The 15,786-nt window shown below is 39.4% G+C and overlaps 2 protein-coding genes across 2 annotated transcripts in view; both read left to right on the top strand.

Annotated features, from left to right (window-relative positions):
- The window catches only part of LOC124632584 (proton-coupled amino acid transporter-like protein CG1139), a 60,724-nt gene that overhangs the window by 4,875 nt on the left and 40,063 nt on the right, over nucleotides 1-15,786 (top strand). The gene's annotated exons all lie outside the window — the stretch shown is intronic.
- Nucleotides 5,709-6,707, top strand: LOC124632599. The gene has a single exon (XM_047167494.1). The coding sequence runs from the start codon at nucleotides 5,709-5,711 to the stop codon at nucleotides 6,705-6,707; it is 999 nt and encodes a 332-aa protein (XP_047023450.1).

The following is a 15,786-nucleotide window of genomic DNA, read 5'->3' as shown; positions in this document are numbered from 1 at the left end:
GTGATTCTTTTGTCCTTTTTATAAAAATGGTACGGAACCCTTCGTCGTCGTTCGACTCACACTTCGCCGACGTTTTTTTTTTGACGTGATAACGTCTTTAAAATCGTTTTAGTCGGGTGACATGTTCAGAAACTTGTGTCACACCAAAACCTCACAAGCGCGATCGCAGGTATAACGAGAGAGAGACGGACCGATCTCCCGTCTCATCTCAAGAGCTGCCAGTCATTCCGTGAAACTTGTCACGCGGAATCCTCACGAGCGGAGGCCGGCATAGCGTTCGAGTGAGTGGACCGATCTTCCGTCTCTCTCACTCTAGCGGCATACAAACGAATGGAGATTTTTACACCCGAAATTTATCATCAAAACTGTGAATAAAACGATAGATGTAATTTAAAATTTGAAAAAATTGTTATCTTCATTAATTCCTTACTTCCCAAAAACTTATATCACCAATAAGACGTTATCACGTAAACATCTCGATCGTAAACCTACTTTATAAACAACCAATTTTTTTTTCAGAAAAGCGTTTTTTCTATCAAACTATTCAGTCGGTCTGATACCGGCTAAATACCTGTTTAAAGAGCCCGAACAAACTGTCGGCCGACTTAAAGTTTGCAGTATACTCGCACACTCTGAAGGAACTATTTTCTTTTTAGGAATGGAATTTTATACCAAATACGTATATTTTTCTCACGTCTCCATTTCAATGAATACTAACAATTCTTTATTATATTTTACGCTTTTGTTTTGAACATATTACGCTGAAATATGACACTTGTCTTCATAATACAAGAACATGTGGAATAAATAATGAAATATAAAGCATGGAACATGGTTCTGGTACAAAAGAACACGTATTATAAATTACTTGTGGGTGGGTACTTGTGTGGTATATGTAATTATAAATAATCATGATATCATTATTTTATTTCTTTTTTTTTAGAAAATTCGTAATTCATCGTAATTTGATAGATAGAAGGCTATGGGGGAGGCCATTGCCCAGCAGTGGGACAGGCAGTAAAGAAATATATTTACCAGCTATATTAAAGCGGCACTTTGACGCAATCACTGACTAGCAAAATGACTCATTAATATTAAATACAATTTACTTGCATTTAAGACTCAGTAAACATCTTAAACTATTACCAAACCACATCATAAACCATTAGGTACCAAACCTTACACGAGAAGAATCTATAATAAGCTAATTCTATACAAACGTGATTAATATCACGGCAGATAAATACATGTATTGTGTGATTTATGGGTTTTGACCACAGACCGTGAACAATCTTCGTCAGAGAAGAGAATAATGACGTCTGTAGTGACCCTTATGATAAACAGAATTGTTGTGTGTCATCGTCATCATCTGCCTTTTTCTTGTACCTCTGCAGGACATAGGCCTCTTCTCGTACAGAGAAACAATGAGCTTTTTCTTCACGCATGTTCAAGGCATCTTTTTATCAAGAAAACAAGTTTCCACCTGCGATTTTTCGGTCCGTACAGGTAGAGCCTTTACCGAAAAATAAAGTATCTAACACTGAAATATATAATATTTCAAATTGCACTAGTAGCTTCTGACATTAGGGCATTCAAAAAAATAAATTAATTTTCTTCAGCTTTATAATAACCAGTATAGATTTTATTATTATTTATTTATTTATTTACACCACTAATCTACCATTACATATTTATCTTAACCTCATGCGAAAGATCTAGGAATACATAATGTAACATTCTTACGTAGTAGATACAACCGCGGCATAAAAACTATAGTATCTTTTCTATATCTCTATATCTGGATGCCCATGAAAAGATCCTTTAAAAATATCCTTCCGTAAATGCAGTTGAGAACCAGTTCATCAAGTCTAGTTTCCTTAACAGCACATTAAACACAAAATGTAAGGAATGTTGAAGGTTAAAACTACTATTTCGTTCTACACCCTTGTTACGAAACATTTGTATACATTTTGAAATAATAAAGCCGGTACTGTGAATGTTCTTTGATATAATTATTTTGTTGGGAACTTGCATCTCAGCAGATGCTAAGATATTATCATTAATATGATAATCTAGGAATTCTTATCTTCATTATTAAGCTGAAGAGTTTGTTTGTTTGCTTGAACCCGATAATCTTAGGAAGTACTAAGCCGATTTAAAAAAATCTTACAGTGTTACATAACCCATTTATCGAGGCAGGCTATAAGCTACTTTTTATCCAGGTGAGCGAAGTAGTTCCCACTTGGTTCCCATTGGCCGATACCAATGGCAGAAGTTTCACCCATTAACACACTAGTGTATTCTTAACAATTCCGTGAAAACTCAATACTCCTCTTAATATTTACATATCGTTATGCAAATTGGTTATTAACATAACAGTATAGGTACATAATTATGATTTGTCGCGTTCGCATAAAAAATGAACAAAAACTAACAAGGTCGCATGTTTTTGTTAGGATTATAGTAGACATTTCAAGGTTATAAATTACCAATAAGGATTTGTCCTACTTATATCAAAACTAGCTTCCGCCCGCGGCTTCGCCCGCGTGGAGTTCAGTTTATCGCGTTTCCAAGAGAATTTTTCAAAAGTCCGGGATAAAAACTATGTTCTTTCTCAAGGTCAACTATATCTCTGTACCAAATTTTATTAAAATCAGTTCAGTGGTTTAGACGTGAAAGCGTAACAGACAAACAGAGTTACTTTAAAATTTATAATATTAGTAGGGATTCGTAGGGATATTGCTGTAGATATAATAATAAAAAAAAAACTAGTCAATAAATCTAAGAGGTAAACGAGGGCGTTTAATTATAGTTTAACGAGGCAATTAATATAATCTAAAATTATTATGAGATAGAGCAATAAAATATTATATCTATTTTATTTTAGTTTTTATGTGCTAGTCCTTTCTACAACTATTAACCGCGTTTCCTACGAGGATGTTTTTTTAAGTATGCTTCCTTGTAGAATGTTACCATGTAGGAAATTAAACAAAAGCCACCAACATTAATTTTATTATTGCTAGTGATATCGCACTTGTATCAACATATAAAAATAACCAATTAAAAGGAAAACTGTAAGAAATTAATGGAATTAATAAATGAGCTGAGTGTCTGATTCTGACAAGCCAAGGCCTGGACTGTTGGGGCTCGAATTAATAACAGTAAATTGTAGTTTTTACACACATCCTTTCCAGGGTTCCGTACTCTCAGAATAAAACGAGACCCTATTACTGATACCTCGCTGTCCATCTGTCACCAGACTATATCTCAACAACCGTGATAGCTAGAGTTAGAATTTTTACAGATGATGTAGATATAGAGAGAGAGAGCGAGAAAAAGAAATATTTTAGAGGGCCCCATACAAAAGATGTGATTTTTATACATAAATAGTACGGAACCCGTCATGTGCAACACCAGCTCATACTTGACCGGCTCTTCAAGCCTCAACGGAAAATTAAACTGTGTTCTACTGTATTTCCAAATTTTGGTGGTTTTAGTTTATTTTGTTTAGCGAACCGAGTTCAGTATCTTGTTGCTTAATTAGCTTCAAAACGAAGTATTCGTTTATTTAGCAAAAACTTTTGTTGAGGTAGGCATACTGCAAATATCAACTTTAGTTAGAGAAACGTTTTGGAAACGTAAAGCTGTCAGCAGTTGTGGTTGGTAACTCGATTCCAAAACGTACCTTAAAAGTTATAGGTAATTAGTCTGATGTGTCTTCTATTTCATTAAACTCTTATTAAACAACTGCTTTTAAGTGTATTCGTAATCTCAAGACTCGACTTTTTGGGCGTCGTTTAAACAGTTCTATATGATAATTTCAACTGTCAAACTGATTGACATAATGATGACCCAGCGTGACGAGCGCTATCTTAATCGTGTCGTAAAAGATCTAGGGAATATGTTTTAATCTACAATCTACTGTCATCGTCTCATTCAAGGCTTGAGTACAATAAGGGATATACCTCAGTATCTCTAAGTACTTACCTACTTTATCGATATCAATCGTTATCGATCAACACTCGAGCTACTTTAATCGATAAATACCAACATCTCTGATAACGTTGACGCGACCATTTCAAGAAGTCAACATAAAATGTGTATTAATTAATGGGCCTTAACATGACTTTTGCTAGTAATACTAAGTATGAATAGTCACCTACTTTCAGTTTAGTATTAGTAACAAGCCATGGAGAACAAAATGACTACCGAAGATGGCATAACGCAAAATCTCCTAAGAAGACGAGGAACGTTTCTATCTTCGCCCTTACATACCTGTGGTATATGGAATCCGCTCATTATTTTCAAATTAAAATCAATAATCAATTAACACCAATCTTTAACACATTTGTTTTAATTTGACAAGGAATTCGAAAGTTTCGTTAGTCTTAATAATAATTGTTGTATGTTGTTTGACCTACAAGAAGGCACCTGACCTACCTTCCTTATGGTATGTCCGTAATCTTTCCATCCTCCGTGGTAACAAGCAATTACAAGGAACGTGGAGAAAGAAACAAAAACAAATGGTACCTATTTGAGAAATGTGTTCCTGTATTGGAGACGCGTGAAGAATAATTACTTTCTAGCTTTTTTGGATGGTAGACGATTATTTTTCTTACGTTCAATGCTCAATACTTGTTTGTGGGAGAGGAGGCTTGTGCCCAGCAGTGGGACGATAAAAAAAGGGTGATGTGATGTCCTAGGATAACAATATAACATGGATTCTTTACTAGTGGCTACATAATCTCTTAAGGAAGATGTTTTCAAAAATATTCAAACAATTTCTTTTGTCTGTTCTGCAGACCAATCAAGTCCTGCATTATGCCTTTTCGAAGGTAAAAGCTACCGACCCATAAAACTAGATTCTCTTTATAACACGATAATTACATTTATATTAACTACACTTCAGTCAATTAAAATACTTAATGACATACTCGAAGCCAATCAAATACGTTTTGCACGTTGAATTACATTACTCTGCCGCCCTTACTAAGTAGTACAAGGTTTTATATTACAATGTCAATGTAAGGAAAAAGTGGCAACCAAATATTTGATCTGTTATTAACTGCATCACAAAACTTGGTATCTATCTAATGTTGATGTAATTGTGAGTGAAATATTTGTAGTACTAGGTGTTGCCCGCGGTTTCACCTGTGTCACGTGGTAACAATTTCCCGCACCCGGGTAAAAAGTAGCGTCTTTCTCAGGTTCTGGACTATCTATGTACCAAATACCATATCATCATCATCATCATCATCTGTCATCGAGACGTCAAATAGTCCGGTCACGTTAATTCTGCTCTCTTGTTAAAATTATAAAATAATAGTCTAAAATAAGTCTTGGACTGTGTGCTATCTGTAAGCATATTATCTAAACCCTAAAGTACGCATTGACATTATTTTCCGAAGTATTAAAGTGATTTTATATGTGTTAATCGTGAAAACAAAACAGTTCTGTGGTGGTGATCTAACAAAACTTATTTATATTGTTCAAGTAGTTTGAGAACAAATTATCTCAAGCTACCGTCAAGTGTTTTTTACTTTGTGTCATCACTTCAACACATCTTAAATTTCGAGAGTTTACGTCAAGTCTGGTTGGCTCGGAGCGTTAGCGAGTACCTAGTGTACACTTGGCGTCGTGAGTTCGAATCCAGTAACTCACCATACATCTTTTTGGATTTAATTTGTGATTGAACGTGCATTTAGAGAATGTCTAACTGTGATACTTGTGGATTACCAGTTAAACAAATAGATAAAATTACGTGTAAAAATTGTGATAAGATTTACCATCATCTATGTGGGAAACTTAGTGTTAGCGCGTTTAAAAAGCTCAGTAAAGCTGCTCGTTCCAAGTGGAACTGTCCGAGCTGTTTATCCCAACATGATGAATCTTGTCCATCGTTATCCGAGGTACTTGAAGATAGCTCAGAAGGCGAAGATAATAGAAGTAATGATATACGACGCACCATACGCGAGGAAATTAGAAAAACGCTGCGTAACGAGTTAAAGGATTTTTTTAAAGATCTTAGACTAGAAATGGACGAGTTGAGGAAACAGATTGATGAGCTTAAGTTATCTGCGTCTTTCGACATTTCCCAGGTTAACGACTTGAAAGCTGAGCTTATGGCTGTGCAACGTGCTAATACTGAATTGCGTTCACAGAACTCTGATATGCAAAAGACCGTGACTCAACTATTAACGCAATTTAACAGCCTTGACCAAAGTATGCGGGAGGCGAATCTAGAAATTAACGGTTTACCTGAAAATAAGAATGAAGTATTATCAACTATCGTCACACAATTGGCTGGTGTTGTATCGTATGCGCTAAAAGACTGCGATATTGTGAAGTGCGTCCGAGTGGCCAGTATGAATAAAGATAAGTCTCGCCCGCGCTCTGTGATAGTGAAGCTGCGTAGCCCTAGATGTCGTGACGAACTCTTTTCTGCAATAACTAGGTTCAACAAATCTCACTCGGATAATAAATTAAACACAAGTCTTTTGGGTTATGGCGGAAACAGAGAACCAGTTTATGTATCTGAGCACCTTTCTCCGACTTATAAGTCCTTACATGCTGCTGCACGTCTTAGGGCTAAAGAAAAGTCCTATAAGTTTGTTTGGGTTCGCTATGGCAAAATTTTTGTAAGTAAGAATGAAAATTCGGGTACTATTATAATTAAGGATAAGCAGTCTTTAGAGAAAATTGTTTAATATTTATTATTGTTTTTTAGATAGTCATTTATTTATTTAGAACATATAATTTACATTTTTAAATATTAACTATAAAAATAAAAAACATTTAAAAATATAAAAAATAGGTTGCCACCGATATCGGGCACAGGGTCCAAGGTACCGGTGGTTAGGGTCCCAGAGACAGAAACCTCCTCACAATACGTGCCGTATCAAGGAGTACTGCCTTCTGAATCAGTCCCTTGATCCAGCCGCCCAACGAGAGCCTCCTGAGGTGTTCGTCGAGGCTCTTGCCTATTAAACCATTGGCCGTAACGACAATCGGCACAACAACAGCCGTGTCGACACTCCACATGGCGACAACCTCGTGCGCTAAGTCGAGATACTTTATTTGTTTCTCTTTCTCAGCTTTCACAAGGTTCTCGTCATGCGGAACGGCGACATCGACTATCATCGCGCGGCGCGCTAATCGATCTATCACCACAATATCAGGCTTATTGGCTACAATAGTCCTGTCAGTGATGATAGATCGATCCCAGTACAACGTGATATGGTCCTTTTCGAGAACTGGGTCGGGCGCATACTTGTAGTACGGTACCTCAAGGTCTACAAGGTTGTATTGCAGAGCAAGCTGCTGGTGGATGATCTTGGCCACTTGGTTATGTCTGTGCAAATATTCACCATTAGCCAAACGAGAACAACCAGATATAATATGTCTGATAGACTCACCCGGATGGTGACATGCCCGACATATGTCAACCGTCCCGTCTTTCACGATATATCTCCGGTAGTTATTCGTAAGGATAACTTCGTCCATAATTGCACATACAAACCCTTCGGTTTCTCCAAACAAGTCACCGAAGCGTAGCCAAGATACGGACGCTTTGAAGTCTACATCGGGGCCATGAAAAGCCCCGAAGAAGCGTCCGTGTAGCTGTTTGCTCTGCCATACCTCCCTGCGATCGTGGGTAGTTAGTACGACAGGTTTGCGCCAGTTCTCATTTGCCAACGACAGCGGGGTGAGTCCTCTGTCCACTGCCACCATATCACGGTGCATACCCACGTCGCTTTTGAGAAAATATTCTCTGAGACTGCACACCTCGCGGTTGTGGAGCGTCTTTGCATTTAAAAAGCCTCGGCCTCCACATTTCCGTGGGATGTACAGTCTCATCACTGACGATCGTGGGTGATGCATTCGTTCTGCGGTCAGCAGTGTGCGGACTTTCCTATCCAGGGCGTCCAATTCAGTTTGAGTCCATTTGAGTATGCCGAAAGAGTACATCAGGACTGGCATGACCCAACCATTAAAGGCGCGAACCTTGTTGCCTCCCGATAAGGAACTTTTCAGGACCTTATTCAGGCGGCCAAAGAAACGCTCCCGTAATGACTGTTTCATGACAGCCACATTGATGCCTAACCCCTCCGCCATACCCAAGTATTTATATGTATCGTTTGCGGAGAGTGATCTCAGGTTTATAGAATCTGAGAGTTGTACTCCCTCAGATTCCACAATTCCCCCTCGCTTTACATGCATGACTGCACATTTGTCCACACCAAATTCCATCCTGATGCAACTACTGAAAGTTTCAGTGACCTTCAGTAGCTTCATCAGCTGCAATTCTGTGGTGGCAAACAGTTTCAGATCGTCCATGTAAAGCAAATGGGATATAACCTGACCCCCTCTCCGCAAAGGATAGCCCAACCCCGAGCCCTCTAGCAATGTGCTCAGAGGGTTCAAGGCCAGGCAAAACCAAAGTGGACTCAAACTGTCACCCTGGAAAATTCCCCGCTCGATCTTAATAGGATCGCCGGTCCCTTCAATTTCTCGACATCCTGGATAGTGAAGAACCGTTCTCCATTGCTCCATACATGACGCAAGAAAGGCGCGTAGAGTTGAGTTTATTTTATACAACTCCAATACCCTCTTAAGCCATGTATGGGGGACCGAGTCGTAGGCCTTCTTATAGTCTATCCAACATGTCGACAAATTCTTTCGGGATCGCCGAACCTGTTGGCTGATGACCATATCAGTGAGGAGCAGCTCCTTAGTAGCACGGGACCCCTTCTTACATCCATTTTGAGAAGTTGACATAATTGAATATTTTTCAATATGTTGATTTATTTTTAATCTCAAAATAGATGTAAGAAGTTTATAGACCGTCGGTAAACAAGTGATCGGTCTATAATTTTTGGGTTCCGCGGTACTACCTGATTTATGGAGCAGGTGGGTAATCCCTGTTGTTAGAAACTGTGGGAGCGACCCGGCTTCTAAGGATGACTGAAACTGTGATGCTAAACAGGGGTGCGAACTTTGCAGCCACTTTAACCAGAAATTGTGCAGTCCGTCCGGCCCTGGTGATTTCCAATTCTGCATCGGACGGACTGCATAGGCTACGTCGGAGGAGGTAATATTAACCTCTTCCATTTCTGGTATTTTTTCACACTCTCGCTCAACATCACGTGTCCAGTCACCCTCCTCGTGACAGACGGGCGTCGACCAGAGGTTGCGCCAAAACATGTTTGTGGCATCATCATCCGGTCGGCTCCCGTCCATCACGCATTGCTCAGGTTGCTCCCAAGTTCTATATACCCACCTTTGGTCACTCTGGAACATACGATTCTGGGTGTAACGTTCTACCCGTCGTTTATACCTTCGAATACGGCTCGCCCATGCACAGACTTTTTGCCTCAGGAAGTCGATGCGCTCTGTGACACGTGACATATATTCATGAGGACTGAGTCCAGTCCCCACAAATGCACGCCTCACAAAGCGCATCACCCGTGGTCGGGTATTACCCTCCCTGAAGCAATATAGTTTGCCAATGAGTACTCTGGCCCCCTCGATACGACGCTCAATCCTGCATTGCCAGGCTGGTACCGCTAACTTTGGTCGTGTGGCTCTGTCCTTGTCAGGGAATCTGACATTAGCCACACGACATGCAGCAACAGCCGCGCAATACATAATTGAGTGTGTATCAAGGAGGTCTTCGCTGTTTTCAAAATATTTTTCCAACAGCGAATCCAGAGCACACACCAGCGCCCTATTTTGTCTGTGCATAGGCAAGCGTGGTAGTCGTGGTCGGCTTTCGACGGGTGAGTATCTAAACTCCAGAATCGCATCCTCCAGAGCACTCCTCACCTGTTCATTGCACTGGGTACTTACCGTTTCAACCCTATCATCCTCATCCCGTTCAACAAGATCGGACCGCGGCGTGATTTCGCCTGGAGGTGGCGGTGGTACCGCGGCCTGTGACGAGGTGGTGACCATAGGGCTGCCCAGCATCTCTAAGCGCAGCCGATCAAGTGCGGCGTCGTCCAGTCTGTGATTGCGCTGGATAACCCGCACCTGATCCGACAGTCGTTGGGCAGAGACGTTGACGGCTGGCTCTAGTACCTGAAACAGAGACAGCATCCTATCACGGTACGCAGTGAGGTTAGTTCCTCCCTCTGTGGACCCGTAGTATGCGCGCATGACGTTCTCGTTCATTTTCTGAGTCCATCTCATGCGCTGCACACAACCACCGGTAGCGGGGACCCTGCTAGGGACCTGTTGGTCCCCCGATCCCAAGCCCGTCGGTGGCCGGCGTCTCCCCTGCCGACGCACAGGTGGTGGCGACGTTGGCGGAGAGAAGTACTCGTCGCTCGAGCTCGACGCAGCTGCAGCCGCCGGTATCACTGGTGGTCCGGGGTCCGGCGGCGGCGAGGCGGAGCTGAGCGACGATTCCGGGGGTGGTGGGCGTACATTCCGTCTAGACGCTGCTCGTGTGATCATCTCTTCCCATTAATTTCCATTTTATTTGTTCATAATATTGTTATTGTTGTTGTTGACAGTTGTCACATTTTGACACATTTTTTTTCGGGCCCTTTTTTTCATAATTCTTCATTTTAGTAGTTAAATTTAGTAGTTTATTTTTACAAATGATAGATTTTTCTTTATAATTAACCATGAAATGTTATCCAAAATCGTCCAGTTTAGTTATATTTAATATTTTATACATATAATGGGAGATGATTGATGTTGCGTGACAGCGTGCGTTTAGTTATTGTTATTATTGTTTTTATTGTTTTCAGTATCTATATAGACATGTTTAACTTATTTATTTTCTTAATTTATGGACAGTATCTCGATTTATTATCAGAATGTCAGAGGAATGAAAACTAAATCGCATGACATTCTATTGTCTATTTTAAGCTACAACTATGATGTTATATGTCTAACAGAAACATGGTTAGATGATTCTTTCTGTTCATCTGAATACTTTGATCAAAGATATACTGTAGTACGTCGAGATCGTAGTGCTCTGTTTAAAGATGTGTATTGTAAGAAATATGGTGGTGGGATTTTGATAGCAATTAACAATAAGTTTAATTTTGTTAATAGAGTGGATTGGCAAACATCTGTTGAAGACATGTGGTTATGTATTGGTACTGGCAGCGTCTGTTTGAATATATGTGTTGTTTATTTACCGTTTTATATACCTTGCCATACCTTTATTGAGTTTTTGACTAGGGCTGAAGAAATCTGCTTACGACATACTGATGATACCACTTTAATTATCGGCGATTTTAATCTTCCCAGCGTGAAATGGGCTCACTCTGATGATCCCTTTCTAGGAGTAAATGATCCTAAGTCGTTAGCGATGAGAGATTTTCTTAATATAACCGGCTTTGTTCAAATGAATAAAGTCAGCAATGTGAATGATAATATTCTAGATCTTATCTTGGCTGATGAGAACACCAGTATTTCTGTTTCTTCCGCGCCACCCTTAAGTAAACCTGATGTACATCATCCACCACTTGAATTAGCCTTTACTAGGATTTCGATTGTAAATTTAAGATGTAATAATATTTTACAGACTAGATATATTTTTTATAAAACCGATTTTGAATCGTGCGTTCGTGATCTTCGTCAAATAAATTGGGAGGATTGTTGTCATTTAAGTTGCAATGAATTTGTTATGAAATTCTATAATACACTATGGGGAATTATAGACAAATACACTCCGAAAGGTAAACCTAAGAAAAGTTGCTATCCCGTCTGGTTCTCCGCTTCCTTGATCAAACTACTAAAAGAAAAACATAAATACAGAACTCGGTTCAAACGATACAAAAATCCTCGGGACTACGACACTTTTGTTATCTTACGGATGCATGCTGAGAGAGCTATGGATAAGTGTTTTAAGGATTACATAGAGAGAATTGAGAGTGAAATAAAAACTAATGTAAAAGCTTTTTGGCGTTACACTAAGTCAAAAAAAACATATAGAGGTATCCCTGACAAAGTTTTGTGGGGTGATCGTGTTGGTGTGGGTGGTACTGGTGTGGTTGATCTCTTTGCTGACTATTTTGCATCTGTGTACAGTATGAATCAACAGTCCCCTGCAATGTCTTCAGGTTATTTTTCTTCTAATTACAGCATCTCTTCTATCGTCATCACTGAAAATGATGTTAGAGATAGCATCAAAAAGTTAGATCTCAACAAAGGGGCTGGACCGGATGGTCTTCCTCCAATTTTTATTCGTCTCTGCATTGATGGTCTTGTTGTCCCTCTGCAGATTATATATAACAAATCTATTAAGGAAGGCATATTTCCTGATTTATGGAAAATATCACACATCATCCCCATTTATAAATCGGGTAGTATGAATGATGTATCTAACTATAGACCAATCTCTATCATATCTCAATTTGCAAAGATCTTTGAGGGTCTCATATACAACGTAGTTTATTCTCACCTTCGTCATTTAATTAGTTCGAAACAGCATGGATTTATGTCTAACCGTTCTACAATGTCTAACCTACTCATTTATAGCACTTTTATTACCGATACCCTCGAATCTAGAGGCCAGGTTGATTCTGTTTATACAGATTTTGCAAAAGCCTTCGATCGCGTTGATCACTCAATTCTGTCTATTAAGTTAAATTATGCCGGTATACATGGGTCTCTGTTACGGTGGTTTGAGAGTTATTTAATTAACCGTTCTCTAATAGTAGCCTTGGCTGGCTATGAGTCTGTACCCTTTTCTCCTTGTTCTGGTGTTCCACAGGGCTCTAAATTGGGTCCTTTGCTTTTTTTGGTATTTATCAATGATCTTTTAGAGTTGATAAATTGTAATTGTTTAGCCTACGCGGATGATTTAAAAATATACTCTAGAATATCGCACCAAAGTGATTGTGCAAAGCTCCAGAGAGATCTTGACGTTCTTCAGCAATGGTGTTTAAATAACCGTATGACGCTTAATGTAAAAAAATGCCAGACTATTACTTTCACTAATAAAGTTAATTATATTAAATTTGATTATCATATTGACGGCTCAGTTCTAACTAGAGTGTCGGTGATACGTGACTTGGGAGTACTTTTTGATACAACATTATCTTTCCGTAATCACATTGAAAATATTGTGGATAAGGCTAAAAGAATGCTTGGTTTCATTATTCGGTTGTCGAAACCGTTCCGTAATTCGGGCAGCATTATTTTATTGTACAACGCATTGGTAAGGAGCTCCCTAGAATATTGTTCCACAATTTGGTCTCCCTATTTTTCAATTCACATCAATAATTTGGAATCTGTTCAAGCCCGGCTTGTCAGGTATTTATGTATGAAAAATGGAATTAGAAAAGCCATACCTGATTATAATGATAGGTTAAGTCATTTTAAAATGATCAGCTTGATTGAAAGACGTAACTGTTCTGACTTATTAGTGCTGCATAAGATTATCATATAATGGTATCATAGATGCTAATCTGGTAAACTATTTTAACTTTAGATATAGCCTTCGTAGTAAACGTCAGTGTCGTATTTTTGAATTACCTAAATCCACGTTAATTTCCACTTTCAACAGTCCTCTAACCCGTATGGCAAGGCTATATAACGAAAGGTCCAATTTAACAGATTTCCCCATTGATATTTTCCGTATGAGTTACGCTTCATATAGACGCACCATCTATATTAATAATTTCGTCAAAGGGTACGGTAGACTCGATCGAAACCTTATATGAATAACAAAACATAAAAAAATATTAATTTTGAGTCGACAACATATATCCGCAAAATTCGGATTATGGAGAATTTCGTTAAATTTCAATTGCACTGACAAGCAAACCCAGCAAACCACAGTCGCCATCTTGGGTAGTTAATAAACGTTGCTTAGATACGCATCGCCAACGTTTAGTGAATCTTATCAAAAAATACTTTTCGTCAGTCGTTGACGTTTCGCGAAAATATTGTTTTTGACACTTTTTTATGATATACTTTTTGTTATGTGTTTTTTCTTTAAACCTAATGGTACGTTCACACGCGCGCGTTCAAATCGACATTCAACGGGCACAGTCACGTTCACGAGCGTGTAAACGGTACGCCCGAGCCCGTGAACGCGCCCGTGCCCGTGAACGCCGCGAATCGGTCGAGTGTCGGTTTTTTGGCAAAGTTCAAAGGATGAATGTGCGGGCGCCCGGCGACTGTTTACACGCGCGCGGGCAGTCATTCTCTCCTGCGCTTTCGTGACGATTAAACGTTCTAAGAAAGTCGCTACGATCGAAGATAACAACATGGCGGAATGGTTAACGTCGTTCATCATTTTGATTATTTTTCCAATAAAAATAAGTTAAGCCAAAGGCTATGACAGCAACAACACCGAGATCCTCGCTGCTCGCCATTCTTGCACTGACTGACACGACGGCGCGCGTGTGAACAGCTTGAATGTCCGCCTGCCCGCGACGGGCTGCACGCCGCGCAGCCCGCCAGGCAGCCCGCCGGGTTGCGCGGCGCGCGTGTGAACGTAGCATAAGATTGGCCGATTGCGATAAAAACCATAGAAAGAAGAATAATAACCATAACCTCAAAGCCGAAGTTTTAGTTCAAATGTCATTTAGTTGTTCAAATGTCATTGTCATTTACTTTGTTTGGATTACACACATCATGCCGAAAATCGTAAGTATTTCATAAAATGTTTCGTTGGTCGTGTCTCTGTCTTCGTTTAGTCTTTTGTTTGATGATACCTATATCATTTTGTTAACAGCCGAATCTCCGTGCATTTGGTAAACATTGTCACAATTGTGGAAAGTGGATGGAGCGAAAGGCTCTTCGTAAAGATGGTGTGTAGTATTTTAGTAGGTATGTAGGCAGGTTGTGTTTTTAAGTGAATTTTGTTTTGTTTTCTTCTTAAAGTGTGGATTGTGAGCCTTCTGCATTTAAAAATAAAATAAGTACTTATTTACTTCCAGTAACATGCAATTTTTGTAATGGCAAAATATTTGCAAGAGATGGCAAACAAAAGCAAATGTGCAGTCGATGTGTGGAATGCGACAACATTATACTCGGTAAGCGGCTCAATATTTTTTCTCTATAATTCGACAAATAATAATAAATGACCACACGCATAGCCTGTGTTGAGGTGTCATGAACACATACAGAAACAGACACGATTTTTTCACCGTTTTTCTCGATAATGAAATGAACCCCTTCATGCGCAAGTTCTACTTGAACTTGGCTGGCTCTTATTATACAATAGACATTATTAATTGTATAATATATTTTTGCAGATAATTTCAATTATTGCGAGTGCTGTGGCTCAGGCCCGCCGCTAGCTGTTTGTTCGCCCGCGTGCAAAACTGATTATGCCGCCCTACGACTACATACGTTTTGTCAAAAAATATATAAGGGGGGGGGGGGGCGGATCCAGGGGGTCCGGACCCCCCGCCCATTCATATCCATCTTACTTGTCCAACAGAAAAAAATATGTACATGCACCGCTCTGATTGCAGAAAACCCACCTACTTTTGGATAAATAACTATTGCAATACATAACATACATTACACATAACTTTTTATTTACTTGAAATGTTCAGAGTAACCTAAGCCCTAAGCAGTCCTGGGTTAGCCCATAAGCAAACTAAGCAATTGCTTAGGGCATCAATGCAGTGCAATCATTACCCAAGTGACCTCTATGTATTGAAAGATTGTGATTAACTTAAACTAACGCACTTAAATATCTATAACAATGTTTAAAGTCAGTAAAATACGTTATTTGGTGGGTTTCCCGTTGAAAAATTATAAGACACATTCCATATGTAAGGAAGCGCGAGCGGAGCGAGCGCGAAA

This window comes from Helicoverpa zea, chromosome 8, assembly GCF_022581195.2.
Source record: "Helicoverpa zea isolate HzStark_Cry1AcR chromosome 8, ilHelZeax1.1, whole genome shotgun sequence".
In the NCBI taxonomy this organism is placed as follows: Eukaryota; Metazoa; Arthropoda; class Insecta; order Lepidoptera; family Noctuidae; genus Helicoverpa; species Helicoverpa zea.
Note: the sequence above shows the minus strand (reverse complement) of the source record. Positions and strands in the feature narration are given on the sequence as shown.